Here is a 24,249-nt window from a genome sequence, read left to right on the forward strand (position 1 = left end):
ACACATATACAGACGTAGGCAAAATTGTTGGTACCCTTCCGTTAAAGAGAGAAAAACCCACAATGGTCACTGAAATAACTTGAAACTGACAAAAGTAATAATAAATAAAAATTCACTGAAAATTAACTAATGAAAATCAGATATTGTTTTTGAATTGTGGTTCAACAGAATCATTTTAAAAAACAAACTAATGAAACTGGCCTGGACAAAAATGATGGTACCCCTAGAAAAGATGTAAAATAATGTGACCATAGGGACATATTAAACTAAGGTGTGTCCTGTAAATAGCATCACAGGTATCTTCAAACTTGTAATCAGTCAGTCTGCCTATTTAAAGGGTGAAAAGAAGTCACTGTGCTGTTTGGTGTCATGGTGTGTACCACACTGAACATGGACCACAGAAAGCTAAGGAGAGAGTTGTCTCAGGAGATCAGAAAGAACATTATAGACCTTCATGTTAAAGGTAAAGGCTATAAGACCATCTCCAAGCAGCTTGATGTTCCTGTGACTACAGCTGCACATATTATTCAGAAGTTTAAGGTCCATGGGACTGTAGCCAACCTCCCTGGACGTGGCCGCAAGAGGAAAATTGATGACATATTGAAGAGACGGATAATACGAATGGTAACCAAAGAGCCCAGAACAACTTCCAAAGAGATTAGAGGTGAACTCCAAGGTCAAGGTACATCAGTGTCAGATCGCACCATCCGTCACTGTTTGAGCCAAAGTGGACTTAATGGAAGACAACCGAGGAGGACACCAAATCATAAAAAAGCGAGACTGGAATTTTCCAAAATGCATATTGACAAGCCACAAAGCTTCTGGGAGAATGTCCTTTGGACAGATGAGACAAAACTGGAGCTTTTTGGCAAGTCACATCAGCTCTATGTTCACAGACGCAAAAATGAAGCATACAAAGAAAAGAACACTGTACCTAATGTGAAACATGGAGGAGGCTCGGTTATGTTATGGGGCTGCTTTGCTGCATCTGGCACAGGGTGTCTTGAATCTGTGCAGGGTGCAATGAAATCTGAACACAATCAAGGCATTCTGGAGCGAAATGTGCTGCCCAGTGTCAGAAAGCTTGGTCTCCGTCGCAGGTCATGGGTCCTCCAACAGGATAATGACCCAAAACACAGCTAAAAACACCCAAGAATGGTTAAGAACTAAACATTGGACTGTTCTGAAGTGGCCTTCTATGAGCCCTGATCTAAATCCTATTGAACATCTGTGGAAGGAGCTGAAACATGCAGTCTGGAGAAGGCACCCTTCAAACCTGAGACAGCTGGAGCAGTTTGCTCACGAGGAGTGGGCCAACATACCTGTCGACAGGTGCAGAAGTCTCATTGAGAGTTACAGAAATCACTCGATTGCAGTGATTGCCTCAAAAGGTTGTGCAACTAAATATTAAGTTAAGAGTACCATCATTTTTGTCCAGGCCAGTTTCATTAGTTTGTTTTTTAAAATGATTCTGTTGAACCACAATTCAAAAACAATAGCTGATTTTCATTAGTTAATTTTCAGTGAATTTTTATTTATTATTACTTTTGTCAGTTTCAAGTTATTTCAGTGACCTTTGTGGGTTTTTCTTTCTTTAACGGAAGGGTACCAACAACTTTGCCTACGTGTGTATATACATATATATACATACATACATATATATGTATATATATATACATACATATATATATGTATATATATACATACATACATACATACATATATATGTATATATACATACATATATATATGTATATATATACATACATACATATATGTATATATATATACATATATATATATACATATATATATGTATGTATATATATATACACACATATATATATATATATATATATACACATACATATGTGTATATATATATAAATATATATATATACACACATATATATGTATACATATACATACATATATATATGTATATATATATACATATATATATGTATATATATATATACATACGTATATATATATATACATATATATATGTATATATATATATATATATATACATATATATATACATATATATATATATGTATATATATATACATATATATATATATACATACACATATATAAATACATATATGTATACATATATACATACATATATGTATACATATATACATACATGTATGTATATACATATGTGTGTATATACACATACATATATGTATATGTATGTATATACATACATATATATGTATGTATATACATACATACACATATATATATATATATGTATATATACATACAGTGGAGGAAATAAGTATTTGATCCCTTGCCGATTTTGTAAGTTTGCCCACTTACAAAGAAAAGAACGGTCTATAATTTTAATGGTAGGTTTATTTTAACAGTGAGAGACAGAATATAAAAAAAAAAATCCAGAAAATCACATCATATAAAAGTTATAAATTGATTTGTATTTTATTGTGGGAAATAAGTATTTGATCCCCTAGCAAAACATGACTCAGTACTTGCTGGAAGACCCATCCACGACCCATTTTCAGTGTCCTGGCTGAGGGAAGGAGGTTGTCGCCCAACATTTCACGGTACATGGCACCGTCCATCCTCCCTTCGATGCGGTGAAGTCGTCCTGTCCCCTTAGCAGAGAAACACCCTCAAAACATAATGTTTCCACCTCCATGCTTGACGGTGGGGATGGTGTTCTTTGGGTTATAGTCAGCATTTCTCTTCCTCCAAACACGGCGAGTCGAGTTGATGCCAAAGAGCTTGATTTTGGTCTCATCTGACCACATCACCTTCTCCCAAGCCTTCTCTGAATCATTCAGGTGTTCATTGGCAAACAGACGGGCCTGTACATGTTCCTTCTTGAGCAGGGGGACATTGCGGGCGCTGCAGGATTTTAATCCGTTACGGTGTAGTGTGTTACCAATGGTTTTCTTGGTGATTGTGGTCCCAGCTGTCTTGCGATCATTAATAAGGTCCTCCCGTGTAGTTCTGGGCTGATCCCTCACCTTTCTCATGATCATCGATACCCCACGAGACGAGATCTTGCGTGGAGCCCCAGACCGAGGGCGATTGATGGTCATTTTGTGTTTCTTCCATTTCCGAATAATGGCACCAACAGTTGTCTCCTTCTCACAAAGCTGCTTGCTGATGGTCTTGTAGCCGATTCCAGTCTTGTGCAGGTCTGCAATCTTGTCCCTGACGTCCTTAGACAGCCCTTTGGTCTTGCCCATGGTGGAGGTTGGAATCTGATTGTGGACAGGTGTCTTTTATACAGGTAATGAGTTGAGACAGGTGTCTTTTATACAGGTCACGAGTTGAGATTCGGAGTACTTTCTTAAAGCGAGAGGACTAATCTAACCGGTCTGCGGGGGACAGAATTCTTGCTGGTTGCTAGGGGATCAAATACTTATTTCCCACAATAAAATACAAATCAATTTATAACTTTTATATGATGTGATTTTCTGGATTTTTTTTTTAATATTCTGTCTCACTGTTAAAATAAACCTACCATTAAAATTATAGACCGTTCTTTTCTTTGTAAGTGGGCAAACTTACAAAATCGGCAAGGGATCAAATACTTATTTCCTCCACTGTATGTGTATGTGTGTATATACAGTCTGTATACACACATGAACTCACACACACACACACACACACACACACACACAATAAAACACACACACAATAACACACAAACACACAATGACACACGCACACACCCACAGACACACCATGACACACACACACACACACATACTCACACACAAATACACACACATATACACACACACATCTTCTGTATATGTGTGTGTGTATGAGTATGTGTGTTTATGTGTGTGTGAGTATGTTTGTGTGTCATGGTGTGTCTATGCTATTGCGTGTGTTTGTGTTAGTGTGTGTGTGTGTGTGTGTGCGTGTCATGGCGTGTTTGTGTGTGTGTGTGCGTGTGTGTCATAGTGTGTTTGTGTGTGTGTGCGTTATCGTGTGTGTCATGGTGTGTGTGTTACCTTCACGGCCCGGCTGCAGCTGGACAGAAACTCCTCCATCTCCTCTTATCTGTTAGCTGCTAGCTGTTAGCTGTGACCGCTAGCTAACCCGCTAGCCACTCCTCTAACCGGTTAACGGCTCCGGTAAACGGTGACCTGGAGCAGCGGGCTGTCAGTCACACACACACACGCACACACACGCTACCGTTAACGGGAATGCATGACTGTCGGTCAGGATGACTGTCGGTAATGTGCTGCTGGGTCAAAGGCAAAAAGGTCATGAGGCCTTCACGGTGCAGTGGAAACGTCGGAAATAAGAGCTATCGCTGCTGGTGACTTAGAGGAAATCAAACTGGTCCTGTTTACTGGTGAAGAGATGAAACCGTGCAGGATGCAGAGACACGCTCCAGTAATTAATAGAAAAAAACCTCAAAATTAATCATATTTACATTAAACTACATAACCATTTATATAACAAAAACATACCAGACAGCCTATAAACAAAATGTATGGAAACTAGAAGAAAGGATTATTTCAAATATTACCAGACCCTGAGCTCTTTCTCTTGGACTATATCCAGAGAAACATAATTGTAGTAAAAAGTAATGAGCATTTATTGACCTCAGCTTGCTTTACGTTAAATATATATATTGCAATGTTATGGAAAAAGATTCAAGCTCTCCTCACTGATGTCATCAAGCCTTCCATTAGATAGCATACTTACATATTAAACAGTAGATATCTGAGTAAGAATATATGGAGGTCCTTTAATTCATCATTAATTGTTAAGGGTTTTGATTTAATGATCAAGTTATTGATTAATTTCCTTGGACAATAAAGTTTCCAACCTTGTAGAATTTTTTATATTTCTTCCAAATACTTGCTATATTTTGCATCTATAAATATACCCAGTTTTGTTTAGATGACCATTCTTAAAACAGGAGGAGCATTCTTGTTTTTTTGTTTTTGTTTCTTTGTTTTGTGTCAATGCAGCAATTTTATGTTGTTTATTAACACAACATAGATATAGTGGAAGAGGCTGTATTTCATGGCGTTAACAGTTTAAATAAAAACAATTTGGGGAAAACAACATAAATGTGTGCTGGGAAATATGACAAAGTACCAGACCAAGATTTATAGACGAAATATATAATGTAAAAATATCTCTCTCTCTCTCTATATATATATATACACAGTATATATATATATATAGAGATATATGTATATATATACTGTATGTGTATATATACATATATTTTCTGAGACAGGTTATATATATATATATATATATACACATACACATGTGCATATGCATGTATGTATGACTTTATGTATGTACTGTATGTGTATATATGTATATATAAACACATATATGTGTATATATATACATACGTGTATATATATATACACAGATATATATATATTTGCATAATACATATATATATATATATTTTAAGAATGAAGTTGTGATCTCGAGGAACATAAAGATCATAATATTTTGTGTCAACACTGTTTTATGAGAAAAAATAAATATATATATATGTGTATAAGTGTTTCGTTCGTTGAGTTCTGCAGGGATTATGCAGGTACAGTGCAGCACAATGAAAGACCTTTTTGTAGTTTTGTTTAGTTTATATTATATACAATATTTTATGAATGAAGTCATTTTATGAGAATAATATTTCCGGAATAAAGTTGTGATTTTACAAGAAGTTTATTTTAATACTCAATTGAAGAAAAAAGGTAAAACTGTCCGCTTACATTTAAACAGGCATGTTACGGAAATCTAACAATGTTTTTCTTATAATACTGTGACTTTTTGTCTTAATATCATACCAGATTGTTCTTTCCTCAGAATATTATGACTTTATGTGTTTAAGACAAAGAAATCTGACATTTTTAGAATAAAGTGTAAAAACACAGACAAGTTTCAGGCTGTTTATAAATCCTGACAACAAACTTAAATGGTAAAAATAAAGTCACATTTCCTTTAGCGTTTGAAGGCAGCATGACCCTCTGGAGGAACGGAACTCTGGGTAATGTAGTTTCCCTTATTTCTATTCTCCCTGATGTGTGTGCCAGATTACACCAGCTGCTCATTTTATAGATACATTTCTTATTTTCATGACAGACTGAAAAGTCGAGAGTCTTATAGCGTTTCTGTATAAAAAATGTCTGATTAATTAACCCATCATTTCATATCGATGATTTGAGAAAGTCTGAGGAAACTCTGATGAAACTATTCAAATAAATAAAAACAAATCAGGTTTTCTTAGTTTTTCTGAGACAGGTTCGTACTGAAATGTCAGTTTATCGTCTGAGCTAAAACAACATTAATTTTCATTTCTATAAAACATACAGACTCTGAACTGATATGTACAGAACATTCATTCTTATTACCATTTATATATTTTACTAAATCACTTTTTATTCTATCTTTCGATCAGAGAAATAAAACCTGCAGATTTTTCATGTGTTCAGTCACGTTTTACATGTTCAAAGGAATAAAAGATTTACTTTAGATTTTAAAGTTTCCGTGTGACGTTTAGTTTCTGTTCATCTTTAACAGTTTAACGTCTTGTTAGAAGATCATTGCAGATTTTTTCAGTATGTTGTTTGTTCTGTCAACACTTTCATATTGTTGGCTGTAATAAACACTGACGCCTGAAGGGGGCGCTGCCAGGACTCAACACTGATATCAGGTTTCCATGGTAACACTGACATAAAATTGGATCAAGCTGCTACTTTAAAACCGTCAGAGATGATCAGAGACTGAAGTCACACGGGACGTTTAACCTGACTGTAAACAGCGTTACGGGGACATTCAACCTGAATTCACGCAGCGTTGCGAGGACATTCAACCTGAATCCAAGCAGCGTTACGGGGACATTCAACCTGAATGCACGCAGCGTTACGAGGACATTTAACTTGAAGGTACACAGCATTATGAGGACATTTAACCTGAATGCACGCAGCGTTATGGGGACACTTTCAGTCCAGCAGTCAGCAGGTAGGAGCACCAGATCCTGACCTTTGACCTCTGGTTGATTGACATCTCTCTGACTGAAACATATGTGTGTTTGTTTATGAATGAACTTGTTATATTCAGCTTCCTGTTTCCTGTCAAGTGATGTGTTGAAAGCTCCGGTGACCTCTGACCCCAGCTGCTGCCGCAGGTTGGCGACCTCTGACCCCTCCGGAGAGGAGGTCTAGATCTTCTCCACGTAGTTTCCGGGGAACATACCCTCTCTGCCCCGCAACCGACCGAACCACCAACCAGACGGATCTGCAGAAAGTACAGAGAGAGAGTCTGACTCAAATCAGGACTACAGAACACAACAAGAGCTGTTATAGACCCTTTTAGTGTGGACGTTATGATGAGGTCACGGGGTTAGCTGGAGGCTAAACAAAGGAAAGACTGGAGGCTAACACTAGCAGTGGACTAAAGTTACACATCTAAAATGTCATCTTGATGTGTTGTTGGGTGCCTCTGTGATTCGAGGCTCAACAATTAAAGCTGAAAATATCAGATATCATGTAAAGTGATCAGTCTCACGTTAGCGGCTGAGCTAATGTTAGCTGCTGCTCAGTTTGGACGTCCAGATTAATGTGATGTGCCTCAAATATCGAGGTGATCTGTGACTGAAACTATAACCTAAGTGGTGGAAGTAACAGCAGTACTAAACATTGAAGTAGCACTTAAATAAAAGTAGTATCAGCAGTACTAGAAGACGTAGAGGTAGCATGTGTAGTACTAAAAGTAGAGGTAGTATTAGAAGTAGCACTATAAGTAGTAGAAGTAGCAGTATTATTACTGTAGTAGTAACAGTAGCAGCAACATTAGTTGTACTAGTAGCAATGACAGTAGTACTGACAGCAGTATTAGCAGTACCTTCAGTGAGTATCTCGATGACATCATCAGCGTTGAAGCTGAGCTCATCCGTGTCCTGGGCGTCGTAGGCGTACAGAGCTCTGCAATGCGGAGACCGAGGTTTCGGTTTGGGAGCCGGTTTGGGTCGACCCGCTCCAGGAAGAGGCTTCACCTCCTTCGACCGCCGTCGCTGCAGCCTGAAGGCAAACCGGGAATTACAGAGAACCGGAGAACAGAGTGTAGAACCAGCAACAAGCAACAATACAACAGGTATTTAAGGTTTGATGAAACTGTGGCTGGTTCCAGTCCCAGGACAGCTGGGTCAGTGGTTAGTGGTAATACTGGTGAAAATGGTTTATAGTATGATGTTTATACTGGTGACCTGGTAACATTACTGTAATTGGTTATACTGGGTTGCTCATGGCGGTCTCACCCTGCGGCGCCCTGGTCGGGGACATTCATGAAGCCCATGTCGTGTTGGGCGGGCTGGTTGTTGGGGCGATGCTGGCTCTGGAGGCGGGGCAGACTGGGCTGCTCCATGCTGGACTGCTGCCTCAGCAGAGAGCCTCTGGAGGAGGTGGGGCCTCCTCTGGGAGCTCTGCCCCCTCTGGAGTGAGGAGCTGAGGAAAAAAAAGAAAAATTATGAACCAACAGTCGATGACATCCTGACACCTGAGGGGTTGTTTTTTGGTACCTGAGTTGTATTGGCTGGTGGGCGGAGCCTGGTTCCCCATGTAGCGACTCTTGCGTTTGTCCTTCCTCGTCGGCCCTGCAAATCAACAGGAGGTGAGGCGGAGCACACAGAAAGTTGTGGTAGAATTTGTGGTGAGTTGGGTCAGAACTTACTGGAGTTTTTGGGCAAACCCTGTCCAACGGCGACCTGCAGGACCTTCCCGCTGGGCTTCAGAACTGCCTCATCCCCCTGACCAGCCTGGAACTGGATCTGTCTGGACCCTGAAGAGCTGAACGGACCCCAGCCACCCTTCTTCACCTTAAACTCCAGACTGGAGGACAGAGACAGACGGAGGGATACGGCTGATATTTATGTCGATTTTGAATTCATTTAGAAAACTGTCACAGCTGCCAGATGTGTTTATTGAACTACTTATATTAGTACTTAAACATTACATCATGGCACCAGTGTAAAGAACGGCATGTATGTATTTTTTAGATTTGAGTAAAACAAAATAAAATAGTCACGGTACTGACAGGTTGTTGAATTTGAGCGGCAGCTTCTTCTCAGTTTTCTCCTGATAACGTTTGACCAGCAGACTGAGGAACTCTGTTTTAAAGACACTCTGAAGAACGCTGTCGTACTCTTCCTCGTGGATGATGAAGAAGTCGTCCTGCAGAGTGCTGACAGAGAGACAGATGGGTGAGAGGGACAGGAAGTCAGACAGGCAGAGAGAAACAGGAAGTCAGACAGGTAGAGACAAGATAGTTTTCTCTTCTAATATAGGATTTAATGTATGAGTGGCATAAATGTTCTGGTCCTGGTTCTGGTGCTACTGTAGTTCTAGTTCTGTTTCTAATTCTAGTTTCAGTTGTAGCTCTGGCCCAGTGGCCTGCTCATATTACTAGTCTTGGCCCTGATTCTATTTCTAGTTCTGGTTCTTGTTCCAGTTCTGGTTCTTGTTTTAGTTGTGATTCAAGCTCTACTATTTGTCCTCCCCTATTTCTGGTTCTGGTCCTAGCTCTGGTTACAGTTTTGTCCCTGGTTGTAGTTCTTGCTCTAGTTCTAGTTCTAGTACCAGTCCTAGTTCTAATTCTAGGTGTGGGCTTGGTTCCAGTTCTAGCTCTGGTGCTGATTCCAGTCCTAGTTATGGCCCAAGTTACAGGTCTAGCTCTAGCCCTGGTTCTAGTTCAAGTTGTAATTCTAGTTCTGGCCCTGGTCGTAATTGCAGTTCCAGTTCTAATTATGGTCCTGGTTCTAGATCTGTTTCTGGTGGTGTACCTCAGGGAAACAGACTGGACCTTGTTGACCTCAATCTTCCTCTTGAGAACCTCCTGGATCTGACCTTTATCTGGACCCTGCTTCACCTTCTCTCGACCAACCAGGTATAGGAACTTTGGGGTCAGGATAAGGTCACGCTTCACGGTCTGTGGAACAGTAGAAACACGGTGCATTCAGTCAGGAAGTGTATCGTAAACTAAGATCTCTGACACATTAAGGATTTGGTCCAGTCTTTCCCTTTAACCGTCCCCCTGAGTCTCCCGCAGTCTGAGGCAGTCTTCCAATCAGAGAGCTACATGGGATCGTGGCAAAACAACTTATGGCGCAAAATGTCACCCAATGATTTATGGACTGCCGTTTTGAAGCCTCGAGTTCGACATTTTGGTCCCCATCTTGGTTTGTGGCCGTCGCCATCTTGGTTTGTGGCCGTCACCATCTTGGTTTTTGGCCGTAACCATCTTGGTATCTCGAGATACATGAACTCCCTCACTTGGGGCAGTGAGTCACTCCCAACCCAGAGGGCACAATCTACAGTTTTCCAGCAGAGAACCATGGCCTTAGACTTGGAGGTACTGACTCTCATCCCGATCCCCGGTACCCCATATTCTTGTAGTACCCCCCACAGGTCTCCCCGGGGGACATGGTCGTAAGCCTTTTCCAAGTCCACAAAACACATGTAGACTGGATGGGCAAACTCCCATGACCCCTCCAACAGCCCCGCAAGGGTAAAGAGCTGGTCCACTGTTCCACGGCCAGGACGGAATCTGCATTGTTCCTCCTGGATCCGAGGTTCGACAATCGGTCAGAGCCTCCTTGCCATCACCCTAGAATAAACTTTCCTGTAAAATTATGTTGTATGACCGAGCATAAATCTGACGTCACATCTGTGAGACTTTGTCGTTACAAGTTAGGTTTCACACACACTGCCTGATATCCTAGAAACCTGTTCTAGCCTTCTGCCATTTTACATGATCGTACACACTTGCAGGAGGAAGGATGAGGGCGACTTAGATTTTACCCTGAATCTTCGGTCAAACTTCACCACGACGTCAGCGAAGTCGATCCTCTCTCGGCGGCCGACAAACTGTCTGATCTCTGGGTGGGTGTCCATCCCGAGGTAGTCGCCAACAAAGTTCCTGTTGATGCTGTTTCTGCGGCGCTCCTTCTTGTTCAGCAGGACGTCAGAGGCTGGAAGAAACAAAAAATCACTTAGTAGAGAGGAAGACATAACGTCCGCGACAGACTCACTTAACCCACTTATGGAAGACAGTCTTACCTTCCTCCCTCATCTTGACGTACTTGCGGACAGCAATGTGTTTACGCCACGCCTTCTGGATGATCCGAGCGTAACCGTTATACTTCCTCTCCCTCATCTCCTCCAACAAGAAGAGCTGCAGAGAGGAAAATAACACCCAGTTCCTGACAACAGAAAACTTTACTTTTGAAAGTTTACAGCGGGATGAACCACTTCCTGTGTGGGAGTGTTTCGTACCGACTCTGGAGCTTTGATGAAGACTTTGGTCTTGCCCAGCTGGTACTGGTCTTGGTCCATGTGGACGGAGTTGAGGAGGTGCAGGACTCCCTGACGCTCCTCGCCCTTCCAACGAGGCCAGCTCTCCTTTGTCAGGATGGCGTACCTGCAGCACACAAATCTCAGTGAGCATGTTTGAAGAAACAGTGTACAGGATGTTACCCTGTTTGACCTCTGACCTGTGCAGGAACTTGTTGAAGACTCGTCTGTAGGCGTATCCAGCCCGGCGGACTCTGATGTTCTCTTGGAGGCCCAGGTACTCCACCTGGTGTTTGACCCGGTTATCCTCCCAGTCCCGGGGACGTTTGGTCTCGTTGGGTTTGATGCAGCGGATGTAGTGGGGGGTGCACTTCATCAGAGTCTGGACCAGAGTGTTCGCTTGTTTCTAAAAGGAGGGGGGAGAGTTTTACCCTTTGTACCTTACTGCTGTGAGACATCATTGTGACAACCAAAACACCCAAACATCAGCAATCTAAAGCAATTTAAGTCAGAACATCAGGGAACGTCCTGATGAGGTCCTGCCATCCCTCTGCCTTTGTTTTCTGTCATCTAATAAAATGCCCCAAAAAACACATACAAATCTGCAATCTCTAATGCTGATACATGAGCAGTGTAGCTCAGTGACTGCAGGGATGTTTAAATGTGTAAAAGTACAACACACTTTGACCAAACATTGTGAACTAAATGTACCACAACATTGCCCTCTAGTGGAGGCTCTGGTTGAACCTGAACACTGCAGGTGGTAACAAAGCGTTGGAGGATTAAAGGCGTTTACACACCAGGGGCGTGGCGAATAAAGGCACGGCCACACATGCGTGAATGCAGGCAAGTGACCATCGTCTACCGAGGCGATTTTCAAACTAAACGTTCACCATGAGAATTTGCTTCGCAACCGGAAGGGAATGTTTTTTCGCCCCTTCGCTCACATAGAATGGAAGTGAACTGGAGGCGAATATTAATTTTGTGCATGTGCGACGGTGCCTTGATGCCTCGGTTTGAAAGCTCAGAAAATTGACCTTGTTCCAAATAAAAAAAAAAAAAAGATGCGTTGCGAGAAACACGTCCCCCGCAAAACCATTGTTTTCCTATGGCACGGCGCGCCTACCACACGCTCCTGTTTTGTGCCATGCATTGTTTTTCTAGTGCTTTTAAGGCGAGCATAAAAGTTAAAATAATCCCAACTTTTCAGCGCCAGGTACGTAGTCGCACCACTCATCAATGTCACACGTAGCCGAACTTTACACTTCCCTCCTGTTTTTGATGCTGGTAGTTGTGGCTAGCTAGTTAGCTAGTTAGCTGTTGGACTGTGAGAGGGGGAATTCATATCTCATGTCGTGATAGTTTCATGTAGGCTATGGTCTTGAGAGAGACCATATTTTCCTGCTAATCACATTCGGTTGCAAGCACACAGTCACGCTCCACAGGCCACTTCGCTGTTTTGCCCACCGCACTTTGCCTAGGCTTTTTGAAGCGGCCTCGCCTGTAGCGACGCGCCTCTGTGTGATTAGCCCCTGACAGTCTACAGTCTGTTAACGGCCCCTACCGGCTGCAGTCGTCATTACAGCCACAGTCTGAACCAGCCTCCTGATGGTTTCTTACAGTCTGAACAGTAGAGGAGCTAAACGTTTGTCCTGAGGGCGGCGCCAGAGGAAAGATGGTGTTGTCCAATATCCACCAGTCAATCACAATGTCTCTCTCACCTTGATCTTAATGCTGGCGGTGGACGGACGCCCTCTCTTCTCCGCATCCAGGTTCTCAGGGAACAAAGCTCTGATGAACGCACTGACCACAAACACACCACAGACAGGGGTCACTGTGAGGTCATCACGCACGCGCACACACACACACACACACACACACACACACACACACACACACACACACACACACACACACACACACACACACACACACACACACACACACACACACACACACACACACACACACACACACACACACACACACAACTTACAACTCGCTGCTCTGCATCAGCTCGATGATGTCATTAAACAAGACGTCTCTGTTCCTCTCACAGAAACCGTTGACATCATACGACACCTAGTAAGACAGACAGATAGACAGACAGACGAGTGAACACCTGGACGGGTAGACGGGTGAACACCTGGATAGATAGATAGACAGACAGGTGAACACCTGGACAGACAGACAGGTCAACACCTGGACACAGACAGACAGGTGAACACCTGGACACAGACAGACAGGTGAACACCTGGACACAGACAGGTGAACACCTGGACAGACAGACAGGTGAACACCTGGACAGAGAGAGAGGTGTGCTGCGTACCTTCCCGGCGTAGTGATGGACGATGAATCCTTTATTCCAGCTGCTGAAGTGTTCGTGGGATCCAATCTGTCCCTGAAGCTTCTGCAGTAGTGTCTGATCTGCTCCCTCACCTTTAGCGTGCATCGTAGCGCACACGTCATCCAGGATGCTCATGATCCCAGGAGGATTCTGGGTAACGACCAGAGAAATGATGCGATAAAAAACAGGAGCTGTATTTATAGTTATTTATGTTTAACTCTTGTAGTTTGTTGACGTTCGTGATAACTTGGTCTTGTTTTTAACTTTATGTGGTGAAGACAGCTGATTGGCTGACTCACCAGTTTGGACTCGATGAGGTCACAGACCACCTTGTTGTTGAAATACTCGATGGGCTTCCATTGGATCCCCTCCTGGACGTATTCTTCCTGCAGAGATTCAGTTTTCCTGTTAAATCTTTTTATTTTGAAACATTTGTGATAACAGAAGAGAATCAGCCGAGGACCAGAGATAGGAAGTAGAAAGGATAACTGAAAATAATACAGGAAATAACCATTGAAGAAGAAAGAAGTCAGGTCTCATAACACTGATGGAGTCACAGGTTCAGTCAGAATAAGAGGGATAAGTAATGTGATGATGTCATGCTGTGATGATGTCATGCCGTGATGTCATGATGCATCACCTGTTCTGCCTTCAGTGTGAGCTCAATAAAAATCTGCTGCAGCTTCTCGTTCACGAAGTTGATGCAGAACTGCTCAAAGCCGTTTTTCTGGTAAAGAAGAAACCCAAGAGTTATTGAACTAATAATCGGATCAGTCAGTCAATCAATCAATCAATCAATCAATCAATCAATCAAACTGTCAGTCAGTGAATAACAGAAAATATCCCACAGAGAATCTTCTCATCTGTAAAACAGATCTGTATGGCGAGCAATTAAAAAAAAAGTAATTTGTATATATCCCACAAAAAAAATTCGTATGTTATCCACGTAATCGTGAACCAGGAAGTATAAAGAGTGACAAACGCTGTGTAGGGAGGAGGTCGGGGTGGATGGGTCGGTTAAAAAAATACAGACTTTCACCAGGAGACCGCTGTTGGTGCCCCGTGTGAAGACAGAAGTCAACTTTGATTTGTTTGTCATGTCTTATTTTCACCCAAACCACCATCTTTACCTAAACTTAACCGAGTTGCTTCCTGTGAAAACGGAAGCTTAATTTGAAAAGACTGTATGCAGAACGAGCAGAAATTTACACGTGTTGCTGGACATTCGTAGGAAAACGCACAAAAAATGAGGAATAACTTTTCGTAAGATATCATACAAACAGCTGTATGAGGATACGTTGCACTTTTTCAAAGTTCTGTCTGGTGGTTTATTCTTGTTTCAGGGTTCAGAATCGGGTTTACGTTCACTGTTAGAGAACTCATTACGTCAATGAGGATCCTCAGAAGTATAGAAGAACAAATGTGTGTGTGTTTATACCTGGAAGATCTCGAAGCCGTAGATATCGAGGACACCGATGTTGAACTCCTCCTGGTCCTTCTCCATGGCTTTATTAACACACTGTCACACACACACAAACACACATCAAATAATCAATACAGAATCAAACGAAGTTTGAAATCAAATGTGTGCGTGAAGCGTTGAAGTGGACTGACGTCGACGAGGAAGTCGAAGAGTCGGGTGTACAGAGCTTTGGACAGGGCGTCTCTGGAGAAACAGGCCTGCTCGGTGTTCAGGGTGACGGAGATGGACTCGGTCTTCCCGCCCCACTTACTGTCCATAACCCTGCTGGTCAGTTTACTGCAGAGACCGTCCTGAGGGATCCCCAACAGGAAGGACGGGAACGCCAGGACTGACAGGAAGACGGACAGAGACAGTTTCACCATCAGGGACCCAACAGAAAGTCTGTTTACAGACAGTTAAACTGATCAACCCGAGATCTTCAGTACGTTTAAATTCCCTCTTCACGGTTCATATCAATATGTGTTTCATGTTTCGTGATATTGTTTAGTGTGTATTGTGAAGTGTATATTGTGTGGTAACTTACAGTCCTGGCTTTCGACCACAGCGTAATTGTTTTCCTCTCTGAAGCCGATGTTTCCCAGATGAAGAATTCCTGCAACAAGCTGAAGAACTGAATCCTGTTCCTCCACAGATAGACCGACCACTGACATCGCCTCCTGAGAGACAGACAGATAGAGAGACAGTCAGTCAGACAGACAGTCAGATATAGACAGTCAGTCAGTCAGACAGACAGACAGACAGATATAGACAGACAGTTACAGACCATAGTATCAGCGAACTCCTTCTTGTCATTGATGTCCTCCACAATGTAGGTTCCTGATTGGTTGAGGTAGAAATAATAGTCGGGGGTCGTGACCCCGAGGTTCTCCCTCTGCTCCGAACTTGCCCCTTCCAACAGCTGAAGACAGAGTTCAAAAAGAAAAGAAGCGACGGGATTGGCAGAGGAAGGGACGGGATCGGTAGAAGAAGCCACGGGATAGGGAGAGGAAGGGATGGGATCGGGAGAAGAAGCCACGGGATAGGGAGAGGAAGGGATGGGATCGGGAGAAGAAGCGATAAGATTGGGAGAGGAAGTGACGGATCAGGAAAGAAGCGATGGGATCGGGAGAGGAAGCGACGAGATCAGGAGAAGGAACGACGGGATCGGGAGAAGGAATGGGTACCAAATAAATCAGGATTGGGCAAAATGTGAACACGTATTGTAGTACTTATTATAGTACACATTGCAGTACATGATAGTACACATTGCAGTACATGTTGCAGTACCTGGTAGTAGATGTGGAAGCCTCTCTCTTCAGAATTCTGTGAAACTACTCGACTCTTCTCCAATAGAAAGTTGGAGATTTTTCCTCCATCAGGAGCTCCTCCTCGACTGAACTGGATCTCAAAGTATTTACCCTGACAGGAGGAGAGTGTACATGTGTTAGTAGTATACATTAGTAGTATACAGTTTACTACTGCATATACTGTGTATAAATCTGTCTGAATATATTTATACTCACAAATCTGCTGGAGTTGTTGTTGCGGACAGTTTTGGCGTTACCAAAGGCCTCCAGCAGAGGGTTGGACTGCAGGATGATGTCTTTAACATGCTGCACACAAAAGTAACCATGGTAACAGTAGTAATAACAGTAGTACTACCGGTAGTAATAACAGTAGTACTACACCAGTCCAAATCTCTCCTGATTCTAATTCAAACATCTAAACTCTGAGTAACTGGTACACAAGCACAAGCAGTACCATGACTAGTACCACGAGTAGTACATGAGCAGTATCACAAGCAGGACCACGAACAGTACCACGAACAGTACCATAAGCAGTAGCAGTACCACGAACACTACCAGGAGCGGTACATTATGTACTGACCTGGACTTTGTCTCCTCCTCCGGACACTTTGGACACGTAGCTCATGATGTATTTGGCAGCGACAGTTTTTCCAGCTCCGCTCTCACCGCTAACAGGAAACAGGAAACAGCGTCAGTCTCAACACATTCATTTACCTTCAGAAGGTGTGAAGACAGAAAGAAGGATAGTTATCAATAACTGTTAATGATATTTAATAATATTCAGGAGGGCTAACGTTAGCCAGCTTTATGGCACCAATCTGGACTTTTATAGCGGTAGAATGGCGTCACGATGACGTCATGACCCGTTCTCCTTGTTTTCTCGGAGCTCGCTGAAGTGGGCGGGGCTCAGGTGGAACAACATGTGACTCTGAGGTCTAAGTCCCGCCTACCTGATGATGACACACTGGTTCTCGCTGTCAATCATCATGTTTCTGTACACATGGTCAGCCAGAGCGTAGACGTGGGGGGGGTTCTCATACTGAGCCTGGAGGACAAAGAGGATCGAGGATCAATAATCAATAATCAATAATCAGTTATGTAAAGTGTGTATCGTGTGTATTATGTATTATCTCACCGCTCCCTGGTACAGCTCGACTTCTCTGTCTGTGAAATATGGAAGCTGTTTGAACGGATTCACAGAGATCAGAACTGGACCAATGTAGGTCTGACAGAACTGGGTCAAGGACCAGAACTAGAACGAGAACCAGGACCAGGACCAGGACCGGGACCGGAATATATCATACACATTCTCTCAGTTAGTCTTATTTCTGACTCATAATGTGGTTTAAAAAGTATTATAATTAAATATATAATAATGATTATTACAATAATCATTATTATAATTAAATAAATACTGTATATATAATTATAATAATGATCATTAAAAGTGTTTGAGGATACGAAGATGTAGTCGTCCATGTATCTCTTCTTCAGGTTCTCCGTGATGGCGTCTTCGCTGATCTTGGACAGCAGCACCATGTCGTCCACGCCGCTCACCTTCACGTTCTGAGCCAGCCAATGGTAACGCTCCTTACTACCCTGAGGGGTGGGGCATAAACACAGAGACGGTCAGCTGATCACGTCAATCACATCATGGTCATCACCGCTGACCTCTGACCTCTCACTTCTGAGTAGCTCCACCTTTACCAGCTGCTACATTAAAGTGATGACCAAATTAAATATCCCCAAAATATTAGCAATATAACAGAACATTTTTAGTAAAGTATCAAACAAAAATTTGTAAAATATCCAAAATAATTTGAGTAAAACATCAAAGAAATAAGAGTTAAATATATATTATGTAAAAATATAAATATTAATAAATTATCAGACACAAATTTATAAAATCTGTGAAATATTCATAAAATATTCCACAATGTAATTAAAAGTAGCTCCACCTTTACCAGCCGCAACATTAAAGTGATGAACACATTAATGCATCAATAACTAAATCATTTAATATAATATATATTATTCTGCATATTGAGTACTTTTTCTTTTTGTACTTTGGTACATTTTGATGCTGATACTTTTGTACTTTTACTACAGTAACTGTTTACTGAGTACTTCTTCCCCCAAGGACACACACACACACACACACACACACACACTGTGTGTGTATTATCAGCTGATTGGTCGTCTCTCCCTCCTGAAGAATTCCCAGCATTCCTTCTGTCCTGTGGGATCTTGTTGAGGAGCGGCGACACCCCGGCGTGCTCGCCTCGACACGCCTCACTCTGTGTGTGTGTGTGTGTGTGTGTGTGCGTGTAGTCAGATTAAAGTCACAGTTCGTAAACTAATAAATACAATACATAAAATAAAACATAAAATACGTAAAATACATAAAACTGAGCTTCACTTTAAAACTAAACACAGGAAAGAGGTTAAATAATGCTCAAAACTTACGCTAAATTTTGGCGAGGAATACTGTCATGGACATTTTCAAAGGGGTCCCTTGACCTCTGACCTCCAGATATGTGAATGAAAATGTGTTCTATGGGTACCCACGAGTCTCCCCTTCACAGACATGCCCACTTTATGATAATCACATGCAGTTTGGGGCAAGTCATAGTCAAGTCAGCACACTGACAGCTGTTGTTGCCTGTTGGGCTGCAGTTTGCCACGTTATTACATTTGAGTATATGTTTTATGCTAAATGCAGTACCTGTGAGGTTTTCTGGACAATATTTGTCATTGTTTTGTGTTGTTAATTGATTTTCAATAATAAATATATACATACATTTTGCATAAAGCAGCATATTTGTCCACTCCCATGTTGATAAGAGTATTAAATACTTGACCAATCTCCCTTTATTAATATGATGCGAGTTTAAACTGAAGTAATTCAGACGTTAAAATGTCTTTAAAACATCATAAAGTTCATCAAATTATGTAACACCTGCGATTACACCTGCAGTCAAACCTGGAGCTTTGTGGCCCCTGAGGGCCAATATAATAATAATTATTATTATTATTATTATTATTATTATTATTATTATATAAGAACAATAATAATATAATATTAAATAATAAGAAAAAAGTAATCCTTCATATTGCACATAAACACCTGCTGTAAATATATACAGTTTATTATCTTTTACTATATTTACAGTAAACACTTCATATATAAATACAGGAATGACATTATATTATAAATACAGGAAATAAAGTCAGATGAAAAATGATTTGTTTTGTTTTGTTTACAAATTAATTCTATATATTTTTTTCATTTTATTTAATTCAATAAGTTATTTTCTTTAGGTGCTGATTTATAAATAAATTTAAATTATATTTTATTTTTATTCATTAAAGCTCTTAAAAAAAAAACTTGGGATCAGGAAGTTTCAGCAGCGCAGTTCTGATCAGGGATCTGGTCCTGCAGGAGTCTCACAGTTTACCTGAACCCTGCAGGACCAGGACCAGGACCAGGACCAGGACCAGGACTCAAACAGTGTAAAGTCAGATATAAGGTAACTCACCATGTCTGCTGCTCCTCCTGCTTCACTTCCTGCTTCAGAGAAAAGTTGAGAAATCTTCAATCAGTCTCAGGTGGATCCGGATCCAGGTAGACTTGCACTGATCCCGGATCAGCTCAGTCCGGATCAGATGGGTTCAGATCAGTGAATCAGACGGATTCTGTTGATCTCAGCAACATTTTCTTCTCACTTTGATTCCAGTGTTTTTCTTCCTTCAGTCTTCAGTCTCTCAAACTCTCTGCAGGTGTGGGCAGGTAGAGCCCCGCCTCCTCCTCCTCCTGCTGCCGGTGGAACTCTGGGTAATGTAGTCCTGACAACAGACCAGCTGGAGCTCTGCTGACACCAAGTGTCCAGAACCAGGACTACACTCTCTATGTCTGCACACTTCACAACTTCTATCCTGAAATCTATTCATAAAAATGTTCAATTTAAAGAGTTGTTATTTTTTTATTATTATTATATATATTTGTATTATTATTTTAAGAGATATTATTTATATTTTAAATGAATAACAACCTTATATTTTTATGGAATTTATGAGATTCTGTATTTAATGTTTATTGATTGGATGTTAAATGTTTTCTTCAGTTTAATCTGTTAAATATGATTCTGTGATGTTTACATGAGTTATTTTGTGTTAAATAAAAGCAGAAATAAAAGATGTATCTGTTTATATGTAATATTTACATTTGAATTATCTCTCTTTGTATATTTATATATTCATAATATTTGTTTCATTGTCAGCTGTAGGTGTCGAGAGATGCTTTACAGATAAATATCGATTGATCGATTGATTATTGACAGTACAGATACTATAAATAAAGAAACTCAGATTTGATCAGATTCCAGTAAAAACAATATGATCACAGAAATTATATTTTTAATTCATAAGATTCCATTTGAGGAACATGATGAATATTTTCGGTGTTTTCTATTGAATGTCTTTATTTTATTAGTTCATCTGACGGATGTTAGGCCGCCTTGTTTTCTTCTTAATCTGCATTGTTTGTTTGTTATTTCATATATTTAGTTTTATATACATTTAGTTTTTGTTTATATATTTAGTTTTATTATTTAGTTTTATTTTATATTTAGTTTTTATATATTTAGTTTTTGTGTTTATATATTTATTTTGTTTTTATATAATTAGTTTTAGTTTGTATTTATTAAGTCTAGTTTCTATCCATTTAATTTGATTTATTTAGTTTTACTTTGTATTTAGCTTTAGTTTTTATTTTTATTAGTTTCTGCTTCTTGTTATTTAATTCTACAAGACTACACTGCTTGTGAAAAACAACAGGGATTAACTGTGAATCTTTTGTGGTTCAACTCAGCAGAGTTGACTGAAGTTCATTCTGTCTCCTTTTTTTGTTCGTGATATACAGGTGCAGCTCAAAATTAGAATATCACGAAAAAGTTCAATATTCTTTGTCAGTTGTTTAAGAAAGTGAAAATGTAATATATTATAGACTCATTGCACATAAACTAAAATGTTTCAAGCATTTTTTCATTTTAATTTCGATAATTACAGCCTACAGCTCAAAAAAGAAAGAAAAAGGTATCTCAAAATATTAGAATATTTCATTTTGAGTTTTAGTAAATTGCTATTCATACAGAATAAATACCTTGTATCTCTCAGTCTAGTTCAGTACACACAACCACAATCATGGGGAAGGCTGCTGACTTGACAGTTGTCCAGGAGACAATCATTGACACCCTCCACAAGGAGGGTCAGCCACAGAAGGTCATCACTGAAATGGCCGGCTGTTTGCAGAGTGCTGTATCGAAGCATGTTCAGGGAAAGTTGACTGGAAGGGAAAAGCATGGTAGGAAAAGGTGCAGAAGAAACAGGGTTGACCGCAGCCTTGAGAAGATTGTCAAGCAAAGCCAATTCAAGAACTTGGGAGAGCTTCACAATGAGTGGACTGAGGCTGGAGTCAGAGCATCAAGAGCCACCACTCACAGACGTCTTCAGGAGATGGAGACAGCTGTCACATTCCTAGTATCAAGCCACTCCTGAACCAGAGACAACGTCAGAACCATCTTACCTGGGCTAAGGAGATGAAGAACTGGACCATTGCTCATCGAAAAGTCCTCTCTTCAGATGAAAGTAAATTTTGCATTTCATTTGGAAATCAAGGTCCCAGAGTCTGGAGGCAGAGTGGAGAGGTACATAATCCAAATTGCTTGAAGTTCAGTGTGAAGTTTCCGCAGTCGGTGATGATTTGGGGTGCCATGTCATCTGCTGGTGTTGGTCCACTGTGTTTTATCAAGTTCAAAGTCAACGCAGCCGTCTACCAGGACATTTTAGAGCACTTCATGCTTTCGTCTGCTGACAAGCTTTATGGAGATGCCGATTTCCTTTTCCAGCAGGACTTAGCACCTGCCCACAGTGCCAAAACTACTGCTAACTGGTTTGCTGACCATGATATTACTGTGCTTGATTGGCCAGCCAACTTGCCTGACCTGAAGCCCGTAGAGAATCTACGGGGTTTTGTCAAGAGGAAGATGAGAAACATCCAACCCAACAATACCGATGAGATGAAGGCCGCTATCAAAGCAACCTGGGCTTCAATAACACCTCAGCAGTGCCACAGGCTGACCGCCTCCATGCCACGCCGCATTGATGCAGTAATGTGTACATTTATACACTCAATACCAAGTATTGAGTGTATAAATGTACATACTTTACAGAAGTTGGACATTTCTGTATTTTAAATCCTTTTTTTAATTGATCTTATGAAATATTCTAATATTTTTGAGATACCTTTTTCTTTCTTTTTTGAGCTGTAGGCTGTAATTATCAAAATTAAAATGAAAAAATGCTTGAAACATTTTAGTTTATGTGTAATGAGTCCAAAATATATACAATTTTCACTTTTTTAAATAACTGATGAATATTGAACTTTTTTGCGATATTCTATTTCTTTGAGCTGCACCTGTATTATATAGATAGATATCTCATAGATATACATTTTCAAAATAGGATCAGACATCTGGAAAGATCATCTTTAGATCCATCAAACAATCAGGACTTTACTGACGATAGTTTCCGCTTGATTGTGGTAGTGTGGACGCGGCATTAAGATGGAAACACAGTTCGTGTTGGAGACTTTTTCAGACCGTCTTCTTCTTGCTTTCTGCTTTTTTTTTTCTTTCCGTTGGCTTATCATGTCTGAATATTGAGAAATCTTCAGGACCAGGACTCAAACAGTTTAAAGTCATAATGTGAACTCACCATGTCTGCTGCTCCTCCTGTTTCAGAGAAAAGGTGAGAAATCTTCAGTCAGTCTCAGGTGGATCCAGATCCAGGTGAACTTGGACTGATCCTGGATCAGCTGAGTCTGGATCAGGTGGGTTCAGATCAGTGAATCAGACGGATCCTGTTGATTTCGGCAACATGGGTAGCACTTCATTTTACAGGTCCGCACATTTCATGGTAATTAGGTGATAATTAGCAAGGAACCGATTTGAAATTTCTTTGGAATTACTGCCAAATTACCCCAATATTTACCTAAATTTATAAAAAATTACTTTATTATTAACATGATTTAATAATTATACTCCGCTATTTCACAACAGCTGGTAATTTATTTAATACATTTACAGGAAAATAATACAATGTTAATTGATCTGCTTTATTACAATGTCTGCTTATAAATAGATAATAAATGAATCATGATATCAGCTACCAGGTTACATCTGTGTAGACAATCAGTCACAATGGTGATCAGAAGTGTCTTCTATTAGTTTTGGTTTTCCACATCCGATAAAGAGCAGCCACTTCTCAGCCTCAGGTCCCTATTTTGACCTTTAGATGATATTTTAGCATATAATTATTGAATCATGTTTATAATAAAGTAATTTTTGATACATTTTGAGGTAAACATTGGGGTAATTTGGCAGTAATTCCAAAGAAATTTCAAATAGGTTACTAATTATAACCTAATTACCAGGAAATTTGTGGACCTGTAAAATTAAGTGTTACCAACATTTTCTTTCACTTTGTGAAGTTCGTCGGCTGAAAGGTTTTCAAGATCTTAAACATCCATAAATATGCGGAACCAGCAGGTGTGAACTCCCTCCAGGTCTCTGAAACCCACCAGATCCTGGAAAACACTGAGAACGGACCTCAGCATGAATCTGAGGCATCAACGATGATTATTATTATTATATATTATATTATTATTAGGGCTGTTTTCACATTCAAAGCTTCTATTGACGGTTATGTTTTAATGTTCTCTGTGCTGATGAAACATTATCAGATAATATAATCTTC

General features: G+C 40.5%; 2 protein-coding genes across 2 annotated transcripts in view; both read right to left on the reverse strand.

Moving 5' to 3' along the window:
• The window catches only part of prune (prune exopolyphosphatase), a 13,857-nt gene extending 9,589 nt beyond the window's left edge, over positions 1 to 4,268 (reverse strand). Inside the window, exon 1 of the mRNA XM_074654337.1 lies at positions 4,005 to 4,268. Coding sequence (XP_074510438.1) covers positions 4,005 to 4,043 — 39 coding nt within the window. The 5' untranslated portion in view covers positions 4,044 to 4,268. The remainder of the gene's footprint in view (positions 1 to 4,004) is intronic.
• Positions 4,269 to 5,678: 1,410 nt separating this feature from the next.
• myo1eb (myosin IEb) lies at positions 5,679 to 20,249 on the reverse strand. Its single transcript, XM_074654342.1, has 27 exons — positions 19,974 to 20,249; positions 17,896 to 18,033; positions 17,570 to 17,659; positions 17,385 to 17,479; positions 17,015 to 17,102; positions 16,651 to 16,740; positions 16,415 to 16,546; positions 15,912 to 16,046; positions 15,672 to 15,804; positions 15,280 to 15,476; positions 15,104 to 15,184; positions 14,306 to 14,392; positions 13,965 to 14,051; positions 13,648 to 13,815; positions 13,315 to 13,400; positions 13,040 to 13,121; positions 11,519 to 11,724; positions 11,301 to 11,445; positions 11,085 to 11,199; positions 10,827 to 10,996; positions 9,809 to 9,954; positions 9,064 to 9,210; positions 8,701 to 8,858; positions 8,549 to 8,623; positions 8,288 to 8,474; positions 7,876 to 8,051; positions 5,679 to 7,269 (listed from the first exon to the last, which is right to left on the reverse strand). The coding sequence occupies exons 1-27, from the start codon at positions 19,974 to 19,976 to the stop codon at positions 7,193 to 7,195; spliced, it is 3,294 nt and encodes a 1,097-aa protein (XP_074510443.1). The 5' UTR covers positions 19,977 to 20,249; the 3' UTR covers positions 5,679 to 7,192.
• Between the last annotated feature and the right edge of the window lie 4,000 nt (positions 20,250 to 24,249).

Source organism: Sebastes fasciatus, chromosome 12 (assembly GCF_043250625.1).
Source record: "Sebastes fasciatus isolate fSebFas1 chromosome 12, fSebFas1.pri, whole genome shotgun sequence".
NCBI lineage: Eukaryota > Metazoa > Chordata > Actinopteri > Perciformes > Sebastidae > Sebastes > Sebastes fasciatus.